This window comes from Mastomys coucha, unplaced genomic scaffold (assembly GCF_008632895.1).
Source record: "Mastomys coucha isolate ucsf_1 unplaced genomic scaffold, UCSF_Mcou_1 pScaffold13, whole genome shotgun sequence".
Lineage (NCBI taxonomy): Eukaryota > Metazoa > Chordata > Mammalia > Rodentia > Muridae > Mastomys > Mastomys coucha.
Window position 1 is genome coordinate 84,622,966 of NW_022196895.1, and position 16,463 is coordinate 84,639,428.

At 39.2% G+C, this 16,463-nt stretch overlaps 1 protein-coding gene across 7 annotated transcripts in view; it reads left to right on the forward strand.

Annotated features, from left to right (window-relative positions):
* The window catches only part of Rttn (rotatin), a 186,230-nt gene that overhangs the window by 5,591 nt on the left and 164,176 nt on the right, over positions 1-16,463 (forward strand). For 6 of the 7 annotated variants that reach the window (XM_031366214.1, XM_031366216.1, XM_031366219.1 and 3 more), the window contains exons 6-10: positions 2,029-2,143; positions 4,082-4,232; positions 9,192-9,357; positions 12,415-12,596; positions 15,277-15,392. In XM_031366214.1, the coding sequence (XP_031222074.1) occupies positions 2,029-2,143; positions 4,082-4,232; positions 9,192-9,357; positions 12,415-12,596; positions 15,277-15,392 (730 nt within the window). Of the gene's footprint in view, positions 1-2,028; positions 2,144-4,081; positions 4,233-9,191; positions 9,358-12,414; positions 12,597-15,276; positions 15,393-16,463 lie in introns of those variants that run through there. The other variant, XM_031366220.1, reaches the window with a different exon arrangement.

Consider the following 16,463-nt stretch of genomic DNA (forward strand, 5'->3'; position numbering starts at 1 on the left):
CCAGCAAGGAACATCCCTCCATGGCCTCTGCATCAGCTCCTGCTTTCTGACCTGCTTGAGTTCCAGTCTGGACTTCCTTGGTGATATACAGCCATGTGGAAGTAACCCTTTCCTTCCCAACTTGCTTCATGGTCATGATGTTTGTGCAGGAATAGAAACCCTGACTAATACATCACCATATGTTTTCTTCTGGAAAAGGTAACAAGTTCTGGAATGTGATTTTCAGCAAAATTGTTGCACGTCTCTGTCTTTGAGCTATTTACATGCCCATTTTTTCCCGAGATAGGATACCATGCAGCCCAGGCTTGCCTCAAGCTTACTTTGTGTAGCCAAGGATAACCTTGCACTCCTGCTGCTTTTTCCTCCATCTTCTCCCTGACATTTGCTGTGATGATAAGCATGTTCTGCACACCTGGTCACACCCAGTGTCTTCTGTGGTTGGAAGCTTACATAGGCTCTCATGACATTTTATTTCTAATTATGTAGAGTCTGGTTGAGTATTTCCAGTGCTCTTCATGAAGAGCAGTGGGAAAACTAAACATAATCTGTTTGGTAGAATATACTTTAAAACATGGACTCCATGAGGAAGAAATCTTAACAGTGTTGAGAATGTTGGAGATACCTGCACTGGCCTTCTCTAGTATGTATTGATCTTAAATTAGGAGGATTTATAAAAGGAGAGGGCTGACTTATAAAAGCTTGCAGAGTCTTTTTTGTTGCTTTTTTAATTATTTTTTTATTTTTTAAGGCTTATTTTTAGGATGACCCATAGTGGCACATACTTTTAATGCTGGTACTCTTGAGGCAGAGTCAGCTAGATCTCTGTGAGTTTGAGTTTAGACAGGGTAAAATAGTGAGACCCTTAAAATTTTTTAAAAGAAAAAGTTTTATTTGTAGTTTTAATTAATTTAATGTGTCTGTGTATGGGTTTGTACATGTGTGAGTGCAGGTGCCAGAGAAGTCTAGAAGATGGCATTCAATCCCCTGGAGCAGAAGTTAACAGGTGGTTGTGAGCTGATTAACGTGGGTGCAGGGAACTGAAGTTGGGTTCTCTGTAAGGTCAGCACGTACTTCTGACTACTGAGTTATCTCTCCAGTCCCAGATAGTGGTTTATATATGAATGTATGCATGTTTTTATTAATTATGTATACAGCATTCTGCCTGCATGTATGCCTGCAGGCCAGAAGAGGCTGCCAGATCTGATCATAGATATGCGCCACCACATGGTTGCAGGGAATTGAATTCAGGAACTCTGGAAGAGCAGCCAGTGCCCTGAACTTCTGAGCCATCTCTCCAGCCCCCAAATAGTGTTTTACATATTCATATTTACTTGAAGTCACAAAAACTGAATTGTCTCTGTTTATAAGGTATGAATTTAGATGAAAAATCAAATTTGTAAGAGTTAAGACAAAATACAGGTGATTACTGGTAATGCTTACCATCATTGTCTTAGGGCAAAGTATCGAAGAGGTAGTGCCTACCTTAGAATGGGTCGAGGGTGCATTATTAGTTGTGAGTCAGTACCTAAGGAAGAGATAGAATAACTCTAGCTGAGTTCTTGATGTGGATTATATACAGTTGCTGCATCCTTAGGAAAGTGGAAGCTAAGGGCTTGGGATAAAAGGACATCTAGAACAGGAAGATGACTGGAGAATCGAATTCCCAGAAATTATTACTATACAGGCTGTCATTTCTTTTCCTTTTAATTAGAAAATTGTATTTGACTCACCAGTCCCATTTGGTAGAGTTGTGACAGTCTTCACATTAAGTGGTTAATGTGTTGTAGTTACTGTTCCGGAGTATGGTCTAGTGGAGGATGCTAAACCAGAAAGCAGTCACTGAGTTAAGAAATGTGAGTATATAGAAGAAGTACCTCCTCAGGGTTGACTATGAAAAGATAGGAGGATGCATCCAGGGACAAGTGATGCCTCTGATGAGGCTTAAGGTATTAACAGAGACATTATGACCTTAGGTTACACAGGCAGGTGTACATGTGTTCTTTCTGAAGCCTATCTCTGTTGTCTTAGCTCTTTGAGAAGTAGTAACCACACTCTGATCTGGAACACCTGTGAACTTCTGAAGGACGTGATCATGCAAGACTTTCCTGCTGAGATTTTTCTTCAGAGGCCAAAGATTGTTCAGGTAAGTATCTTCTGTAATTGCTTTAGGCTTTAAAACAACATTTTATCTTACCACAAATTAGTGAAGTGCATGGTAGAGTAAGAGTCCTTAGGAAGAAAACTTGTATTAATTTTAATTTTAAAAATGAAGTATGAGTTATTTAAACTGCCCTCTCTCTAACTTATCTGGATAGTTACAGTTCTTTTAGTGGACAGTAGTCTCATTTAGTACTTTCTGTCAAGTCTGTCTATCTCAAATTCTCAGTTTTGGATTTTTTTCTTTAAATTTAAGGTTTTAAATTTCTATATTAGAGTGTGCATGTGGAGGTCAGAGGGCCACTTTATAGAGGTGATTTTTTTTCCTTCCATCTTGATGTGGGTGCTGGGGATAAAACTTAAGTTGCCAGGTTGCATGTTCCAGTGCCTTTACCACTGAGCCATCTCACCAGCCCCATTTACTCTAAGAGAGAGAGAGTAAGCTTTGGAAGAGTGGGCAGCAATAATCTTTGTTTATTGTGCTTTATGTTTAGAGAATAATGCTGAAGAAATACATTATCAAGATCAATATTGATTTCCCTTTCCTTTTATGCAGTCTCTTGTCTCTGCAATAGAGAGAGATCCAAGTGAGGATTATAACATACAGCATCTTATAATACCTGAGGGTTCTCCATTCTCACTTAGTCTAAATGGACCCCAGTGATTGGCAGTGTGGGTGCCTTCCATCACAGATGACAAATGGAAACGAAAAAGCTCTTTATTACTGAAGCTTGTAAAGTGCTTCAGATGCGTGAGGTTCAGAGGACTTGCTGTGACTGTGTGCTGTGGCTCTGTGTGCTGTGGCTCTGTGTGTGCTGTGGCTCTGTGTGTGCTGTGGCTCTGTGTGTGCTGTGGCTCTGTGTGTGCTGTGGCTCTGTGTGTGCTGTGGCTCTGTGTGCTGCGGCACTCTGTGTGCTGCGGCACTCTGTGTGCTGTGACTCTGTGTGCTGTGACTCTGTGTGCTGTGTAGTGACTGTCCTTGGTGAGAAACAGATGGAAGGTACTGTCTGCTTCAGTCAGTTATTTTATTATTTGTACTTACTTACTTTTTATTTTATGTGTATGAGTGTTTTGTACACCATGTGCTGTGTGCTCCTGGGGCTTGGGGAGGTCAGAAGTGTCCATTAGGTTCCCTGGAACTGGAGTTATGTAACCCTAAACCTGATAGTTGTGAGCTACCATGTGGGTGTTGGGAATTGAGCCCAGGTTCTCAGCAAGAGCAACATGTGCTCTTAACTGGGAGCCATTGCACCAAGCCTAGTCAGCTTTTAAACATCGTCATTGAGGTAAGGTCTGGCTGAGTTGCCTAGGTTTGTCTCAGACTCACATGGGCTCAAGTATACTGAATATCTGAGTAGCTAGTACTGTGGCAGGCATGTGGTGCCTCCTTGACTTGTTTAGTTTTATCACCTTTAGACATTGTTGGATTTTACTGTCATTTTTGCCAGTATCTTTTTTTAAACATTTTTTCTTTTTTGCATAAAATATATTTAATTATTATTATCACATTGAGTGCTCATGATGTGGATTTGTCTGTGTTCATGTTATCAGACAACTTTATGAAGTTGATTCCCTCTTTCTTATGTGAATTCTGGGTATCAAACTCGGGGTGTCAGGCTTGTATGCAAGAGTTTTGACCCTCTAGCCCCATGTTTTATAAAAATTTGCAAGCTTTTTCTTTGCTTATTCACCTTTCTTTACTTACGTATCACATACATTTTTATTTTTTTTGGTTTTTGTTTTTGTATGTAGTTCTAAAACCATTAATTTTTTAAAAAGGTAGGTCTTGTTATATATGCTCTGGAACTTGCTATGCAGACCAGACTGCTGCCTTGAAGTTGTGACTCTCCTGACTACCACATCTGGCTACAGTGTCATGTGGAGCAGAGTTCTCTATGTAACTACTTTCACTTTCCCACCTTAGGGTCTTTTGGGTCTGGTGAAGCTTGCCTTTGGAGGAGATGGGAAGCATCGTCTGGCATTACAGTCAGTGTCCTGTTTGCAGCAGCTGTGCACAAGCTTAAGAAACAGACTCAACTTTTACAGAGACCCCAACCTTTTTGCGAATAAACAAGGTACTTTGCTTATCTGTTCACCAGATAGCAATATTCTTTATCATTTTCTGAGAAATGTCCACCTCACAATATTCTTTCCTTTTCACAATACACATCCCCACTCCTAAGATGTTATTGGCTCCTTGAATAGAAGCTAGGCAAATGAAAGAACTACCATGATCTCATTTTGTTTTTGTTTTTTTAAAAATAAAGCAAAGTTTGAATTACTTAGAAAATGAGTCTTATAAAGAATTAGGTGTGAGCACTAAGAGGCAGACTCTGAAGGACAGTAGCCCACATCTAAAGGTGAGTGCCAGCTTAAAGAAATTTGCTTTCACAGTCTTAACAATGGCTATCTGTGTGATGTTGGTAGCTTTTGAAGTTACATTGCTCAAAGGATTTAATAAAATCTTAGATGAAAAATGTTTTAGTATGCTCTGTTTTTTATTTGAAGAACTTTCCTTTCCTAAATGAGTTTATAAGGTGGTTTATGGGGTTCCCTATGCCTTATGGTTATATGGATTTGCAGGATAAACTAGGTCAGGAAAGGTCAGTGGAGTGCTAACTATCGGAGGTTAGGGCATTCATTGGTCATAATTTTCTGGAATTTTCTCAGAAAAAGGAGTATGTTCCTTTGCAGATGGTTTCAAAATTATTTTTTAAAAAGATTTATTTATTATATTTATGGGTACACTGTAGCTGCCTTCAGACACACCAGAAGAGGGCACCAAATCTCTGTAGTTGCCTGGGAATTGAACTCAGAACCTCTGGAAGAGCAGTCAGTGCTCCTAACCATTGAGCCATCTCTCTAGTCCTCAAACTTATTTTTAAAGATTAATTTTATTATTTTTAATAATTTGTAGTTGTGTGTCTGTTTGTCGATATGTGCACATAAGTGCAGGTGCCTGAGGAAGCCAGAGGTTTTAGATCCCCCAGAGCTGGAGTTATAGACACATGTGAGCCATCTGCCCTGAGTGCTCTGAGTAAGAGCAAGCTGGCTGCCCTCCCTTCAAAAGTCTCCTTTCCTTTTCTGTTGTGTATCCCCTCTGAGACTTCTGAATCTTCATCTTAAGGATGACTATAGCAGAAGTCCCATTTTTCTGAAGTTTCTTTATGGTGAATTTACTTGCTTAGACATTTATAGAGTGCTTTTCTGTTTATCCCCGGATTCTCAATCATTATGGGCCTGGGGACTAGGATTCAGAATGTGACAGTTCATGTGGGACTTAGGGAATTTTAATGCAAGGTATATATTGTGTTAAAACATTCTTTTGTTTGAAAAACAGTGATTTGTATGTTACCAAAGCCTTGTTTATCCTTTTTTTTTTTTAAAGATGTATTTATATTTTTAATTGTGTGTATGCATTTCTCTGTTCCTCCTAAGGTACGTTTTCTTCTCTCTCTTCTTTCTTTCTTTCTTTCTTTCTCTCCCCCCCCCCCACCCCCCGACAGAGTTTTTCTAAGTAGCAGTGGCTGCCCTGATCCTTTTCCAGATGTAGCATATGCAGATGTGCTGGCAGCCACAGGCTTTTCAGAGGAAAAGTGCCCCCTAGTGGACAGATGGGATACAGGGTGACCTAGGCAGAATAGTCTCTACAACCTGATTTCTATGTGCCTATATGCCTTGAAAGGTAAATACAAAACTTAAGTCATTTGTTATCCTGTTTTATAGTCCCTGTTTACTTGGGGGCTTCACTCAAACTCTGCTACTTGAGTATTTGTATTTTTTATGTTGCAATTACCGTAGACTTAGAGACTATGGGCTCTTGTAATCTTTTTTTTTTGGTTTTTTGATACAGGGTTTCTCTGTATATCCCTGGCTGTCCTGGAACTCACTCTGTAGACCAGGCTGGCCTCAAACTCAGAAATCTACCTGCCTCTGTCTCCCAAGTGCTGGGATTAAAGGAGTGTGCCACTACTGCCTGGCTCTTACTAATATTGTTAATGGACTTTCTGCAAATGATCCCAGAGAGCTGTGCCCCATGCTTTAGCATAGAAAGAGTTCTTAAACTTCTTTATCTCCTATTATACTCTGTCTGATAAGCTAGTTTCTGGGTAGGTAGCGCTGACTAAGCAATTCTATTCTCGTGGTCTTAAGCTTTAGACACTTGAAGAAGACAGTGGAAATCAGAGTTGTTTCTGATAAGAAGTGCTCTAAGGAAATAAAAAGGTAACATGACAGAAGAGGATACCACTTTCTTTAGATGAATAGTTGCCTTCCTCCTGAAGAGAGTTGCAATGAAGACTGTTCAGTGGGAGTTGGAGCCCAAGGCACCAAGTGGGTGATGTGCTTGAGCAATGCAAACATGGCCTGGCAGAGTAGGGTGTCCTGATTCAGGTACAAGGAAGTGAGGTGAGATAAGAGAGTTTATAGAGGCATGTAGATTGTGGTGGTTTGAATATTGAATACACTTGGCCCATGGGAAGTGGTACTATTAGGAGGTGTGGCCTTGTTGGAGTAGGTATGGCCTTATTGGAGGGGTTGTGTCACTGTGTTGGTGGCCTTTGAGGTCTGCTAGGCTTAAGCTCCACCCAGTGTGGAATTCTAGTCTCCTCCTGACTGCCTTCAGATCAAGACATAGAACTCTGGGCTCCTCTAGCACCATGTCTGCCTGCATACTGTCCTGTCATGCTTCCTTCTATGATGATAATGGAGTGAATCTCTGAAACTGTAAACCAGCCCCAGTTAAATATTTTCTTTTATAAGAGTTACCTTGGGCATGAAGTCTCTTCATAGCAATGAAACCCTAACTATGACATAGATCTCTAACTAAGCATTTCATAGTTTGTGAAGTACAATGATGTGGGGAGCCGCAGCTGCCACCCTATATACATATATACTGAACACCTGGTCTCTGGCCAAAGCAGAGAGCATTGATAATCAAGCTATTAGTTGGAGAAGCTGAGTGCCTCCAGTTTGTGACGCAAGCTGGTATGAATTTCCCGCAGCCTATTATGCTTTGCCACGTAGCTGATGCTGATTGGGACCAGGAAAAGTATTTAACCTGCAAAGGCTGGAGATTACTAGATTCTACTAGAGAGAGGATTATTATGAGCCAGGCGGTGGTGGCGCACGCCAGTAGTCCCAGCTACTCGGGAGGCTGATAGAGAGATTATAGAGATACTTGAGGGGCGTCGACGTCGACTTCTGAGGAGATTAGAGAGACTGCTAAAGACTACTACTAGAGATACTAGATGAGATTAGAGATATTAAGAAGAAGTATAATAAGGGTTCCTGAATAAAATCTGCTTGGAGAAGGGCTCATGTTTGCCTCCTTATTTCCGCTGGACGGAAAGGTGGCTTATATTTGGTGGCCTGTACACAGCTGCCACCCTATACAATGAGAAGTGTGTGGTGTTAAATTTTTCCCCTGGTAAAATCTGTCAGTGTATCATATCTTTTTCATTACCTATGGCTGTCTGTAAATACACATGTGAAATGAAGTGTATTATGGCTACTTTCACCATCATGCGTCTTATCAACGAATGTACATAAGACAGCTCTGCCTGTCCTGGAACTCATGTAGGTCAGGCTGGCCTGGAGCTCACAGAGATCCATCTGTCTCTACCTTCCTAATGCTGGGATTTAAGGTGTAGACCAGCACACCAGGCTACATGTGCACGTATAACATAAAATATTACGGCTTTTTAAAAGTGTAATGTGATGCATTTAATGTTCACACTGTTTTACAGTTCTCTATAGACAGTTTTTGTTATTCTGAAGAGAGGAATTCAGTAATAAATCCCCATTTTTTCTTTTTTTTTTTAACTACTGATAAGCTCTAATCTAATTTTATTGTGAATTTTGTCCATTCTAGATACATATGAGATTATACAGAATTTACCATTTTTGTTTCTGGCTTATTTTCTTTGTAATAGTTTGAAGCTATGCCTCCCTTACATGATGTATCTGTATTTTACTTCTTCATATGGCTGAATAATTTTCCATTGTATGTATATGCCAGATTGTGTTTGTTTACGTATCTCTTGAGGGACATTTATGTTGTGTCTCCCCTGAATCATGTGTCAGTGAACAGTGTCTTCTATGTGTGTACTTGCGTCTGTTGTATATGCAAGAGTGAGCTGAAGATCATATGCTAGTTCTTTCTTTAGCTTTGGAAAGTCTTCAAGCCCCCTTATTGGTAGCTACAGCATTTTACCTGTCTACTCGCAATACATAAAGCTGCTACTTGCAGTTACTTGTGTATGCTTCCTCTTATTCTTCATCATAACATTTCACAGGTTCCAAGAGGCTTATCACTCTCCTTTTGATTTGCATCTCCAGACACTAACAATGGATGATGACCTCACTACTGATTTTGTGTGTGTGTGTGTGTGTGTGTGTTGTTACTTGTATGTCTACTTAGGAGAAATGGCTATTAAAATCTTAGCCCATTTTTCACCTGGTTTTTTGTTTACTGTTGAGTTTTAGGAGTTATTAATGTATTCAAAAAATATTAAATACATGTTTTATAAATACTTTGCCACTCTGTATTTTGTCTTTTTGCTTTCTTATAATATATTCTGATGCACAAAAGATTTAAATGTGATAAAGTCTGGTTTATCTATTTTCTTTTGTTGTTTATGTTTTGGTTTCCGTATCTAAGAATCCACTGCCATGACAATTTTCTGTTACTGACTGGGAAGAATATTTATGGTTTTAGCTCATATTTAGATTGATGTTTCATTTTGTAATAATGTTTGCATATGGTTCAAAGGCGAGCTCAAAGCTGGGGAGACTTACCCAGTGTTGTTCTGTTTCACAGTCTTACCTGTCATTACCCATAACTTCTTAAAATCAGGTCAGGAATGTGCTGTGTGAATATTTGCTGGAAAGTGTGATTTTACTCTTTGAAATTTCTCCCTACAGAATTATTCTGTCTCTTGTTAATTTTTGCTGAAAGTCTGGTAGATATAATTAATCTACATTATCAGAAATCTGCTTCTATCAGGGGTAATTATATTTCTTTATTTTTCCAGACACAATCTCCCAGAATTCTTCTTTGTCTTACTGTCATGAAGCAAGAGGTCCTTACCATTCCCCAAACCCATCCCCAGGAAGCAGTAGCTCTCGGCCTTCTGTGGTTGGGCGCACAGGCCAGCGACCCCGAGGAGATGGCCAGGACTGGGATGCGGTATCTTCCAGGTGATTGACTCCTGTATCTGTGTCCATTTTATGAGGAGAGGAGAGAATTGTTCCCCTCTGTTTTCTCCTGGATTATTGCCCTAGGTATAGGCATGTTTAAACCAGTAACTTTCTTAGTTTTGTTATTATTATCTGCAGGTTAGCAAACTTTGAAACTTTGCATTTGGTACACATTCATATGATTCCTCTCAGTCCCAGTCATGCTCCCTCTCAGTCTCTCTCTCTCTCTCTTTATGTGTGTCTAACTAAAAAAAATGTTTACATCATGTTACTCCAATTCACTATTCTGCAACCAATCTGTATCTCTATTCCTTTCTATTTCTTCATAAAAAAGGTTTTGTTCCACTGTTATTTTTATCAGTTATAGATAAAACACTACATTAAAAAAATAGTACGTGGGAGGGGGACTTGGGGTAGGGTCTAGCATGCCATACTACACGTGTGGAGGTCAGAGGATAACTCTGTGGATTTGGTTCTTCCCTTCACCTTTTACATGTGCTTTTGGGGTTAACTCAGGTCATCAGGCTCTAATGGTAAGTGCTTTAACCCACTAACTGTCTCTCAATTATTATAATCCCTGAATTATATATATATATATATATATGTATATATATATATATATATGTATGTATGTATGTATATTTTGTTTCTTTGTTTGTTTGTTTTGTTTTTTTGAGACAGGGTTTCTGTGTAGCCCTGGCTGTCCTGGTACTCACTTTGTAGACCAGGCTGGCCTCGAACTCAGAAATCCACCTGCCTCTGCCTCCCAAGTGCTGGGATTAAAGGCGGGTGCCACCACTGCTCGGCCTGAGTTATATTTTTAAAATGGTATTTTATACCTATATTTTGTAAGTCTAATCATAATTTAAAGTTCTGTGTGTATGGAAATGAATATTGTTTAAATGGGAACTCTTTCAAGGGGCATATATCATTTATCTGTGTTAATACAAATTTTTCTTTTTCTTTTTTATATATATATTCTTTTTTTCTTTATTTATTTTAAACTCCAGATTTTATTTTCCTTCCTGTTCACCTACATACCACATCCCATACCTCCTTCCAACCCCACTGTTTCCATGAGGATATCCTCACTGCCCCCACCAGACCTCTAATCTCCCTGGGGCCTCCAGTCTCTTGAGGGTTAGGTGCATCTTATCTGACTAAACCCAGACCTGGCAGTCCTCTGCTGTATATGTGTTGGGGGCCTCATATCAGCTGTTGTATGCTGCCTGGTTGGTGTTCTAGTATCTGAGAGATCTCGGGGGTCCAGGTTAATTGAGACTGCTGGTCTTCCTACAGGGTTGCCCTCCTCCTCAGCTTCTTTGTTCCTTTCCCTAATTCAACAATAGGGGTCAGCTGCTTCTGTCCATTGATTGGGTGCAAATATTTTCATCACACTCTTTCAGCTGCTTGTTGGGTCTTTCGGAGGGCAGTCCTGCTAGGTCCCTTTTTGGGAGTGCTCCATAGCCTCTATAAAAGTCAGGCCTTGGGACCTCCCCTTTAGTTGGATCCCACTTTGGGCCTGTCGCTGGACCTTCTTTTCCTCAGGCTCCTCTCCATTCCATCTCTGCAGTTCTTTCAGACAGGAACAATTATGGGCCAGAGTTTTGACTGTGGGATGGCAACCCCATCCCTCACTTGATGCCCTGTCTTTCTGCTGTAGGTAGGTTCTTCAAGTTCCCTCTCCCCACGGTAGGGCATTTCATGTAGGGTACCTCCCTTTGATTCCTGAGAGTCTCTTACCTCCCAGGTCTCTGGTACGTTCTGGATGGTCCTCCCAACCTCCTACCTCCCGCTGTTGCATGTTTCCATTCTTATGTAATGTTTGCTTGAAGGGATGACACTAGGACTGGGTTAGCCTAACCTAGGTCATAAATATTGTCCCACAGTAGCCTTTTCTTGCATGTCATCCTAAGCAGTGTTCAAGAAGGAAGCACTCATCTTGGCTTGGTTGTTGTTGCTGCTGCCCAACAAGCTCACACAAATTCAGCATGGTCATGAGCACGGTGTTAGGACCAGATGTTTTACCTTCTTGATTTCCTAAGTCACCTTCAGGCAATTTTATAATAGGATAGGCATTGTTATTATTGCTATTACTTGCAGCAAAGCCTGCATTTTCAAGGGGTTGAAACCATGACAGTTGCTAAGGGTAGAGTTGGGGCTGCCTATGGCAGGAGAGCACAGTGCTCATGTTGTGTAGTTGGCTGATGACTTGCAAGTTTTCTTTTTACCTTGCTATAAAGCATGCTTTACTACCTTGTTCTTCATGTATGAACAGCTTCCTCACGGGGTCTCTCAGACATTGAAAGATATCCATATTTTTGGATGTTTGGAATCTTGACACTAATAAGTAAGGGAATAGGCATAAAATCTGGGGAGCTTTGAATGTTCACACAGCATGTCTCAGTGATTAAGCTGTAGTTGTCTATACCATAAGTCAGAATTTTGAGGACCCAGAGTAAGAATCTTTTAATGGAGAAAGCCTTTTCAAAATCATATGATGTTGAATGTCCTGGTAAGTAACCCACTTCTTAAGGTATCTTTTTGAGGCCATTCTCCAGTTGTTCACATTGGCTTCTTAGAACATTTACTGAACATCACAGAAGCCCTCAGCAACTGTTTAAATTGTTTAGTTTTATCCTCATGATTTGCTCCTATCAGTGCTTTGATGCGAGCCTGCTTGTTTTCTTTTTAGAAGTCAGCAGGTTATTGCTGCTCCTGTTTTCTACTATAGAAATGTCATGTCTCAAAGTCATCAATATGAAAAGCAAGGAATAAATGAATGCATGTTTTGCTTCATATTCTATTTTTTTGTTTTTCTTTTGTGGTGTTGCAGTCTGTAGCCTAGTACATGCTAGGCAAGTGCAGTGTCATTGAGCTGCTCCTTTAGCTCCTTCATGATAGTCTGAGGTTCTCTGTATGGAATTTAGTCTATTTTCAGACTTCTTACATAAGTCAGTACAATAAATAGTGTGAGTTCTGCTATGCAGCAGGTAATAGCATGTCTGCTGTTTGAGTTTTCTTCTTACTCAAGATCTTTCTTTGTTTACATTCCAGTGGAAGTAGTAGTCACGCACATGTGAACTCTAGGATATCTGTGCATTCTCCTTTGGACGTGGCACATGTAGATCTGCCAGAGCTGGAAGCAGAGGATGCACTGGAGCTGCAGTTCCAGCAGCTTAGTCTTCCTCAGTTCTGCATCTCCATCCTGGAGGCAGCAGTTCCTCTGCTGAGAACAGGTTAGCAGTATTGGGAATTCCATTTCTTACACTGTTTGTGTTTGTTGTATGTGTCTCCTGCGAGTGACTGATGCTTTCATTTGTATAACTATTTTTAGTTATTTTTCTGTAGAAATTAGCAAGCTACCTCCCCTTTTTACTTCAGTAAATGTGGTACCATGCTGATATTCAAATATAGTATCATCTTCCATTCATTTGTTGTCATGGGCTTCTTCAGGATTTTAAATATGAATACTAACTAAAAATTTAGGTGGAAAAAGTTAAAAAAAATACATTTAAGACTGGCAAAAAATTCACTTTTGCTCTTAAGTCACTGTTTGAAGTACTCTCTGTTGCTCATACTTTACACTCGTGTCTTCTAAGAAAGATTTATTGATATTATTATGTGTATGAGTGTTTGGCTTTTGCACATTGGTATGTGCATACCATGTGTGTTTAGTCCTTGTAAGGACCAGAAAAGGGCATCATATCCCCTTGAATGAGTAACAGATGGTTATGAACCACCATGTGGGTGCTGGGAACTGAACGACCTGGGTCCTTTTCAAGAGCAGCATGTGCTCTTAACTTCTGAGCTATTTCTCTAGCCATATTCATATCTTATAAGCTAGGAAATGGAAACCAATTCCCCTACCTGGATTCCTAACCTTTATTACAATATATTTTTCTCTAAAGCAATCCCCACGTGTTCTTTGTCACATTTTACTTGTATGTACTAAGTATTCTTTTCCTAAAGCATGGTAGACACAGTGACAGGGTGGCTGGTCTCTGCAGGAGTCTAGTAATGGAGCCCTGTATGGAGTTCCCAGCATGCTCAGCCATTGCTGCTTGATTTCATGAGCATTATTTTCTGTTTGTCAGCAACCCATTTTTCTCCTTCAGTGGTCGCAGTTAGTGTTATCATGTTTTCAAAGGAGGGAACTAGGGTTTAAAATGATTTTCAGACTTGTCAAGATAACCAACAGCAGGGACCTGACCAAAGCACTAAACTTGGAGTCCACACTCCCAACATTTTTCAGTGGAAGCAAATTATTGGAAGTGGTAATGGTTTGTATTCTTTATACTTTCCTCCTCAGTTTTTGATATTGAAGCAGGTGTTCATGTTTTCTACGCAAGCACTCACCCCTAAAACTACATCTCTTAGCAGTTGATAAACTTGTCAAGATATTTGATGAAGTGAGTTTTACCCTTGTTAGTTTATTTATCAAAAAAATCCCATATTAAAGTTGAACATTTAAATTTTTTTGTTTGTTTTTGCTTTGTCTTGGTTTTTGTCTGCTTGAAGGGGATGGAGAGAGAAATAGAGCAAAGGTAAAAATTTGGGAAGCATCTATGTCTTGAAAAATGCCCTCCCCTTCCTCTTCACAGTAGGGTCATGGTTTCGAGGCACATGAGGCACATGAGGTGCATGCTTTCACATGCTGACAGTGGTATGTGATATGTGAGTGGCACTTTGCATCATCAGGTGGTTCTGTTTATTTGTCTGGTATATTGGGAAGAACAATTTTAGTCTTAATGATTTTGCATTTAACCTTTCTTTAATTTGCTGTAAAAAGTCAGGTTGGTAATTATAAAGTTATATCTTGTGAATAAAAATTTCTAAATGTTCCCTTGCCCTTTTGCAGTAAATTATTGTATAATTTGTAATTGTTCAGTATTGTAAGAGGTGTAGAGAGAGCTTCCAGCTGTTCTAATGAAAAAAATGAATGTAGATGCCTGTGATTCAGGAGTTTGTTTTACTAGTAATTCATTAGAAATTAACCTTTAAGATGTAAGGCAGGACAGTCTTATTTGAAAGTTCGCCTTTTAGAATTTTGGAAAATGCTTTTGTTTTCTATCTCAGCAGAGAAAGGAGATTAAGTTTCTTTTAGGGGAGTGTTAGTTTTGTTTTTTTGAGATGGTTTGGTGATTGACCAAGAACATGTCATGTAATCCAGTGCTGGCATTACAAATGTGTGCCACCATGTGTGTCTAGTGTAGCATCTCAAGTGCTGTGTTTGCAGATAGTGGCTTTTTGTTTGTTTGTTTGTTTGTTTAGTCTCAGGTATCCCAGCCTGGTCTTAAACTTACTACACAGCTCAAGATGACTTTGAACTTCTGATCTTCTTCCCTTCACCTCTTGAGTAATGAGATCAGAAGTGTGCCTTACCATACCTGGTGTAGGTCATCTGGAAATGGAACCCAGGACCTCAAGCAAGCTAGGCAAGCCTTCTACCAGCTTTGTTATACTCTCAGCATCGGATGCACTTTCTTATAATTTCTTCAGTATCCAATACTGTGGATGGACATTTATTCTTTTAGTTATTGTGGTAAAGGATTAGCTTCTCATGTGACGCTATAACAAAGCTTAACGCTTCTTGTACTAGAGAGAAGTGACTAGCATATGTTCTCTAATCTTGCTTGTTTTGTTGTATGTAATATATAACATGGATGGTCTCTGAGTTTGAAATTGCTTAAATCTGTTTCAGGGTATTTTTAGTTATTTCTACTTTCAACTAACTTTAACACTTTTGGTTTGTTACAGTGAGATTGTGACTTCCTCATTCATCTCTGCTAGCAGTGTTAAAACACCAAGGATGGGGAAATAGGAATTTGGGAGCAGGCCTAGCTAGAAGGTCGAGCTAATTAACTGAAAATTATGTGACTCTGTTTTCCCTTGTGTTTCTCCTGTTTTTATGTCTAGGCAGCAGAGAGATGATAATAAGAGTTCTGGAACTTCTTGCAGAGGATATGCTACTCATTGGACAAGCAATTTCATCTGAAATCTGGGATGATAACAACCTCTTTGCTATAGATGTGGTGAGAGTCATTATCTTCTTAGGTTATAGTAGGTTTTATTTTATGACAATACATGCTAGGCTCATGTTGTATGCATCTCTGAGTGAATCTTTTCTGCAGTGGTTTGGTTTATACTAATAGAGACAGGTCTAGACCAACAAAAGGCTGTTGGGTATGATAGCTGTCATCACACCCCCGGCTTCTGTAACAGAACTGTGATATCTAATTCATGGGTTTGTATTTACTGTGTTCTAATTTTAAATTTTTCTTGTTCTTTTGCTCAGAGAAAGTATTAGTTCATACCAAGAGGAAAATAATTAGCTTTAGCTTTTTTTTTAAACATATGTATGTTAGCTTGATAATAGCCACATTAATGCAGTGTTTCCCAATCATTTTTTTGTTTGTTTGTTTGTTTTACTTAGAGTAAATCTAAATCTTAAGACATACAGTTGAAATAGTCTTTAATGTTACTTGAAGGAATTTTCCTTTTTCCTTACAATTTCAAGAAACAGTTATACTGGCTCAGGTTATATTTTTAAAAAGTAAAATTATAACTCATAAAAATCTAACTCGTATTTTTCTCCATGAAATTTTTTACATTAATGCCATTCTTAGAGGTTTTTCCCTCCATTGTTTTGGTCTTGGTAATTTCTTTAGGATTTTCCTCTCTATTGAATCATGATATTTGTGAATAAACAGTATTAGGATTATGTTGTCTATGAATAAAGACAGCTTTGTTTCTGTTTTGTCAATTTAGTTATCCTTTAATTTATTTTGTTGCCCATTGTTCTGGCTAGAACATGATGTACAATGAGAGTGGATGTGCTGTCAGCCTTATTCTTCCTCCTATGGAGTAGTGTAGCCAGTCTGTAAGGATTAGATATAATTTGAGCTCTCCAGTTTTGTTAAGTGCCCTTATGAAGTTGAGAGGAAGTTTTCAATATCGCTTAATTTAATTCTTTTTTCTTGAACAGATGTTGGATTTATCCTAGCCTTTCAGTGTCTTACAGAGATGATCATTTTTTGAATAGAAGTTACTCATTTATCTGTTTATTTTTACACTTGAGACATTGTCTTGGTAGATATTCCAGG